Source organism: Neomonachus schauinslandi, chromosome 14 (assembly GCF_002201575.2).
Source record: "Neomonachus schauinslandi chromosome 14, ASM220157v2, whole genome shotgun sequence".
Lineage (NCBI taxonomy): Eukaryota > Metazoa > Chordata > Mammalia > Carnivora > Phocidae > Neomonachus > Neomonachus schauinslandi.
Window position 1 is genome coordinate 79,113,736 of NC_058416.1, and position 6,496 is coordinate 79,120,231.

At 60.8% G+C, this 6,496-nt stretch overlaps 1 protein-coding gene across 1 annotated transcript in view; it reads left to right on the top strand.

Annotated features, from left to right (window-relative positions):
- Positions 1 to 2,832, top strand: part of TESC (tescalcin) — a 46,958-nt gene extending 44,126 nt beyond the window's left edge. The window contains exons 7-8 of the mRNA XM_021698638.1: positions 432 to 479; positions 2,570 to 2,832. Coding sequence (XP_021554313.1) covers positions 432 to 479; positions 2,570 to 2,647 — 126 coding nt within the window. The 3' untranslated portion in view covers positions 2,648 to 2,832. The remainder of the gene's footprint in view (positions 1 to 431; positions 480 to 2,569) is intronic.
- The last annotated feature ends 3,664 nt before the right edge of the window (positions 2,833 to 6,496 follow it).

Here is a 6,496-nt window from a genome sequence, read left to right on the forward strand (position 1 = left end):
AGTGAGCTCAGAGGGTCAGGTGGGCCGCAGAAGCCAGCCCTCCCGCCTCCCCCCACCCCTGCCCCAGTGGTCAGTGAGCTCAGAGGGTCAGGGCGGGTACAGTGAGGCAGGACCGGGAAATGGCGGGAGGTGTCCGTTGGTGGCTGAGGGGAAGGGGAGTCTGTGCCCACCCACTTCCTTTACACCCTCATCCACTGGGTCCCCCCCTGGGGGGCTCGGGTGGGGCCCTGGTTAGCCCGCACCCTCCTTCTATCCTGCTGTCCCACCAACGAAGGGGACGTTGCAGTTCAGGGTGATGGCCTCGAGCTGGACGCAGCAGTCTGGAGGGAGCCGCTCTTCTCGTGACTAAAGGGGCCCCACCATCTGTGTCCTGGGGAGGGACAGGGGTCTCCTGGCGGAAGCCGCTCACTCTGCATGTGCTCTGTTCCCAGGAGCCTGACCAGGTGTATGAGGGGATCACCTTCGACGACTTCCTGAAGGTGGGTGTCTAGGAGGAGAGGTGGGGTTCGAGGGGTGTCTGCTGGTCAGGAAGAGACCCGCATTTCTGTGGACACGGGTCATGCCTGGGCGTCACCTTTAAAACACAGGTTTGACTGACTTTTATTGGAAGAGTAACGTTCACTTGTGGCCAGGGCACTTGAAGGAGTACAAAGGGGCTCCAACAAAACCTCTCTCCTACGAGTCCCCGGTCGCCTTTGGGTCGCCTTTGTCATAAGCATCGCTGTTGATGGTAGGAACCAGGTTCTGGAGTGTTCTATGCCCCTTATGAATACCAGCTGTGTGGGGGTTTGTCGCTTGCTTTTCCTTGGCTATGGCTGCCCGGTCTCGCAGCCCCCACGGGTGGGCGCCAGGCCTCTGCTGTCCCGAACGTGCTCTGAGGTTAGGAACTGGGACCCCTCACTGCTCTGATGGGTACATGCCCAGCGGAGGGAGGCAAGCCCACTCTGCCCTCTGCCTGGCACTGAGTGCGTCCCTTGAGAGTGGGTCGGCCAGGCTCATTCTGGAATTAGAGGAAGGACAGGAAGTCAGGGGAACAGGACCCAGAGGCTCTGGTCCAGTGTGCCACACCAGCCTCTGACCGGCCTGAGGGAGCGGACGGGCCCGGGCCTGGAGCCAGGCCAGGACTCGGGTGGTCACAGCCCCACGGAGCCCAGGGGCAGCTCAGATGGGTGCTCCTCCCAGGCTGCACGGCTAACCTGGCCGGGCAGCAGTGAGCTCTGCAAGGGAGAGGGCAGGCAGCAGAAGTTTCTGGGCCGAGGTGGGCAGCCTCCTCTGTCCTCACACACAAGGCCTGGGTGGGCAAAGAAGCCCGAGAGAGCCCGCTTCTTCCCCAGAAGGCTTCCCCTATCCGCCACCCCACGGCTCCGGTGCTCCCCAAGCCTGTCCCCATACCACGGGGGCCTTTCCTGACCAGCTGGCCCTTCCCCTCCCCTGAGCCTCACCAGTGCCCCTGTTGCCACCTGGCATTTAGCAGACAGCACCCTGGGTGCCCAGGTAGCTTCCCTGGGAACGAGGGTTGGAGCTGCTCCCTGGGAGCCGGCTCTGATCGCTCTGCACCCTCACCAGACCCCACAGCACCCAGAGCAGGTGCAGGAGACCACAAAGTAGCTGGGGGACGGTGGGCATGTGACAGGGGCAAGAATGGCACCCAGGCCTCCCTGCAGCGTGCGCGCCGATGGGGCTCTGACTGCAGCCTGCTCACAGCCTGGTGACTGTCCCTGAAAATGCTGCAGGTGACAGCCCGAGAGTTTGAACTTCTCACACAAGCAGGGAGACAGACTTGTCTGTCTGATGGATGCATCCAGCCATCTCTCCATCTGTGGCCCTCTCGGGCCCCGAGTGGCCAAGGAGCTGGCAAGTGTAGTCCTGGGAGTGGGGAGGAGGGGCTTTATAGTGTGGCAAATAGGGTCGGGCGGCCTCGGGGTGTCCCCCGGGGCCCAGGCCGGGATGGACTATAACGGCAGAACCAGGACCAGGTAGGTATGAGGCAATGGGCATCTGTGGGCAGAAATTATCCTTCCCGGGCATAAGCTTGTGTGTGCAGAACAGGGTGATCTATCCCAGGGACATTAGAAAGACCAAACTGCTATGACCTTTTAACTAAGGAAGATGGCTTAATAAAACTTGGCAGTTGCACAGTGCTTAATAGCTTACAAAATGTTCCCGCGGATGATTCCGTTTGAGCCCCCAGCGTTGCGTGACTTACGTAGGCAGCGCAGGTGTGGTCTCGGCATTGTACTGATGAAGAGGAGGTTTAATGGGGTTAAGGAATCTGCATGAAAATCAGCCCGGAGTGGGGGTGGGTGGGATTGAAATGACTTGGAGCCCAGAGCTTGGATTCTGTTCTTAATAATAACTTGCTGTGACAATATCAGAAAGAATCCAAATGTCAGAGCCAAATTAACCCACAGAAAGGCAGAGGGAAGTTTCTCTTTCTCGCTCAGCTCACGGTCTTGAAGCCAGCCCTCTGGTTTCACCTGCCCTGGTGCGGGGAGGGCAGGCGGGGGGACCCGGGCGAGGCCCCGGGCGGGGGTGGGGACACGCGCTCACACTGCTCTGTCTGTTGCAGATCTGGCAGGGGATAGACATCGAGACCAAGATGCACGTGCGCTTCCTTAACATGGAAACCATCGCCCTCTGCCACTGACCCGCCTGCCCCCCGAAACCGTGCTGTGCCCGCAGCCTCCCGCGGGGCCCGAGGCCGCAGGTGTCCTTCGGCCATGGCTCTTGTAAATAGTCCCCAGTCCTCCGCTGTCTCGTTTTCCCTAAGGTGTGGTACGTGGAACTTCGCTGTTTTTATCTCTAATAAAAAAAGAAAATGGTTGGTTTGTTAATGAACGTGGCTCCTGTCTGTTCCCCATGGCCACTTGGTGGCATGAGGCTGAAAAGGAGCAGGCAACAGCTAGTTTCCAAAGGCTGGTTTGGCAGAGAGGAGGTTTTTTCCTGCTTTTTCTGGTTTAATTTGGGTTAAGTGTTGGCTCTTTTCGCCACATGAGTGCTGGGCAGTCAGGTGAGGCACGGCAGCTCCCCGCTCCATGGTGGCCGGGATGTGGGTGGCGGGGCTGCCGCGGTGTCGTGACCGAGTGTCTGGGCCGGAGGAGAGGGCACAGGGGACCCGCGGTGATGTGCCTGAGGAGGCCTGGCTGCTGACGCCCTCCCGGGCCCAGCGTGGGGCAGTCCCCTGTGGTCGTGGCAGCAGGGGAGGTGACTGTCCCAGGTCAGTGGCTCCCGAAGCTCCAGAGTCACCTTCTGATTCAGGGGCGGGCTATGCTGGGGGCAGGGAAGTGAAGGTTGTCCATCCAGTTGGGGGCTGTGGCCTGTGGGTCAGCAGGGGCCGGCTTGGGCTCAGTGCTCGGAGTCGGCGCTCAGGGGGGCTGGCGTGGCTGTGGTCACTGTGGTCACTCGCTGCTGGTGGCGTTCCAGGCCTCCTTGCTCTGTTCCTTCCGTCCACACTCACCGGGAGGTTCCTTCCTAGCCTCCCGAGAAAGTTCTGGTAACTGACAACAGCTGTTACTGGTATTCTGCATTTCCATGGCTTTGTTATTAGGTGTGCGTCGGGGTTCAGAACATGAGAGGTGCAGGAGGGCACCCCACGTGGCCTTGATCCTGGGCCCGCCAGGCCCTGGCTTGCCCTTCCCGGAGGCACTCAGGTCAGCCCATTTCTTCGACATCTTTCCGGGGCCATTCATGCGGACACGACTGCAGTGCTGAGGATTTAAGTGAGAAGCTGGAACCAGGCAGTGAGACGGGGTGAAGGGGAGCGTGACCGTGTTTGGGGCGGAAGTCCCGAGGCTGGTGCACCTTGGTGGTGGGGGTTTGGCAAACGCTCATTTAGGACCTTGGAGGTGAGAGCGGACCCTTGCTGGCATCCTGTTGGTAGTCTGCGCGTAGCAGGACTGCCCCCTGGACCCCGGGGCCTGAGGGGTGCTGGCCTCCACTCCTCCAGGTCAGGACAGACGGCTGTCTGGCAGCGCGGCCCCATCTGTGTGGAAGTAGAGAGCCGTCTGAAGTCACTCCCAGAGAGAGCTCTGCTGCTTAGACTAGCACTTCCTCGAGTGTTTTGCCATTTCCAGAGCGGTAGGTGGGGGGCGAAGGCAGAGGCCTCGGCTTCCTCCCCTCCAGGTGCCCGCCATCAGGTGGGCCAAGGAACTGGGAAGCAGCCAGCCAGCCAGTTTCCTGGAGCAGGAGTGGGACACGGGGCCCCTGGCTGCTCGGGGATCGTCCCGCTCACGCCCTCGGTTTCCCGGCTGCCAGTGGGATGGCCTGGTGCGTGGAATCCGGCGCTCTGTCAGCAGCCTCCCTGCTGGGGGAGCCCCCTGCAGCCTCGCGGAGGCGGCCTTCCCCGCCTTCCCCAGCCCTAGCACGCGGGACGGGGACCCCCTGTGCCTTTGAGCAGGACGGCTGGTGTGGCGTCTGTAGGCCTGGATCTTCTGGGACTCTCCCAGTTTGCTTTGATGTTTTGCTCCTCCACAAAGGCAGTTCGTTAGTGTAAAGTGTTTTGTATAAATAATGAATCTTCCATCAGCCCCTGTGGCCTGAGTTTTAGTTTGGGAGACGTGGGCATACGTGCGTCCCCCGTGGGCAAACATCAGACGTTTTCATGTGCTCAGGCCACTGAGGGTCACGACTTACCTCAACAGCTAGTTAGAATGAGAGCTACTCACCTCGAGCCCCGTCCATGTGGCTCCAAAGAGAGCTCAGTTGTTCCCAGTCACCGAGGGTGTCTTCTGATTGGCAGGGTTAGGGTGGCCTGCGGGGTTGACTGGGAGCCCTCCCAGCGGCTCCCAGGGTGCTAAGTGCGTGAGGTGGCCGTTTTGCTCATTCGGTCCTTTGGGGGATGATCAGGGTTGCCTGTTAGTTGGTGCAAACCTGCTTGTAGAAAGGGCAGGTTAATTCCCCACAGTCTAGCCGGGCTGCCGGCCTTTGGTTCACAAAGAGCCGCCGCTCCGGGCACGGGGGACAGGTCTCGGGACGGCCATTTGGGCGGTGCGGTCTATGCAGAGGCAGGAGGCTCCGAAACCGTACCTGTTACCTGCCGGGCCAGCGAGGGTGCCCAGGACGGGCTTTCGGGCTGCACAGCCACCCCGCCCCCGGGGTCCTCGACGGGGCACCTCATCTGAAGCAAGTGATGTGTGTTTTGGAATTTGTTCTAAAACGGGCAGGTTGGTGAATCAACAGATCCCCTTGTTGAACAGCCCTCCTTCTATCAGGAATGACACCAGCGGCTAAGAGGAAATGGGAAATCAGTGCTAAGTCAAATATTTGAGGGAAGCGCGGTCACGCTTGGAGGGCCTCGGGCTGTGGGTGGGGACCGAGCTCGGGGAGGGTGCGAGCCAGTGGTCAGGTCGCATGCGGGGCCCGGTCCCTGCCGCCGCATCACGGAAACGTTACCGGAACTCAGCTTTTAGATGTTAAAAGAATCTGGCAATTTGACACAAATGCATCGGTCTGGTAGGTTCACCAGAGGTGTGTGTCACGGAAATTGAAGAGGAGAAGCTCAGAGGACACATCCTGCAGCCACGTTAGACAGGAATCATGGTAAGGGAAGAGTGTATGATCACCACAGCTCCCAATTCCGGCCAAGCACCCTCTGCTGGACTTGAACAAAACTCCATTCTTCTCTGGCCCAAGGGACTAGAAAGTTCTTTTTGTGCTCTGCTCATGGCAGGCCGGGCCCCTGTGTAGCTGCCCGTGCCCCCACCTGCCTGCCGAGCCTAAGCCGCTGAGAGTTAAACATACAAGTCGTCTTGGCAAGGGTTTTGCAAACACCTGCTTTGCAAGCTGTCCTCCCACACGGTGACCTTGGGAAGGCCTTGGAGAGGGGAGCCGGAGGAGCCAGGTTGCTTTTTTTTTTTTTTTTTACCACAACTTCCCGGGGCATCAGCACTGCTTTGTCTCTGGGCTCTTCCAGAATCGGGAGGCAAGTGCCAGCTGGGGTTCGGTGGTGGGTGATCTTGGCCCCGCGGTGGCTGCTCATCCCTCTAACCCAACCAAGTCAGCAAGGGGACCAGGCTCCTCCGTGTTCAGCCCCAGAGCAGCCATCAGGGCGAGGGGGATGCTGAGCAGCAGCTCCCCTCCCCCCCCACCCAGAGGGCACGGGGCAGCGTCTATGCTGGCGGTGGGCAGGGGAAGAAAAGGCCCGGCTCAGCCCCCAGGGCTGCGGACAGCGTTCCCTCCCTCCCGAGGGAAGGAGAGGCCCTTGGTGCCGAGCCGGTGTGGAAAGCCTGCTGCTGGGAGCCTGCGGTGGGCATCGGAGGCCAAAAGCCTGCCCTGCCTGGCGCCTGCCGGAGCCCGGCCAGAGGGAAGCCGCCACCACATGGCAGAGCGAGGCCGGCAGGGCCTGCCCGAGCAGCCAGGTAAGCATCTGGCCCGGCCGCAGGGGCGAGGCAGGCGGGTGTGGCTCACAGAAGCTTCTGGCCGCTGCTGCAGCTGCTGCCCATGACGGCAGGCCACCAGCCGGTTCTAACAGGAGGGCTGTGTCCTCGGGGGGGGGGGG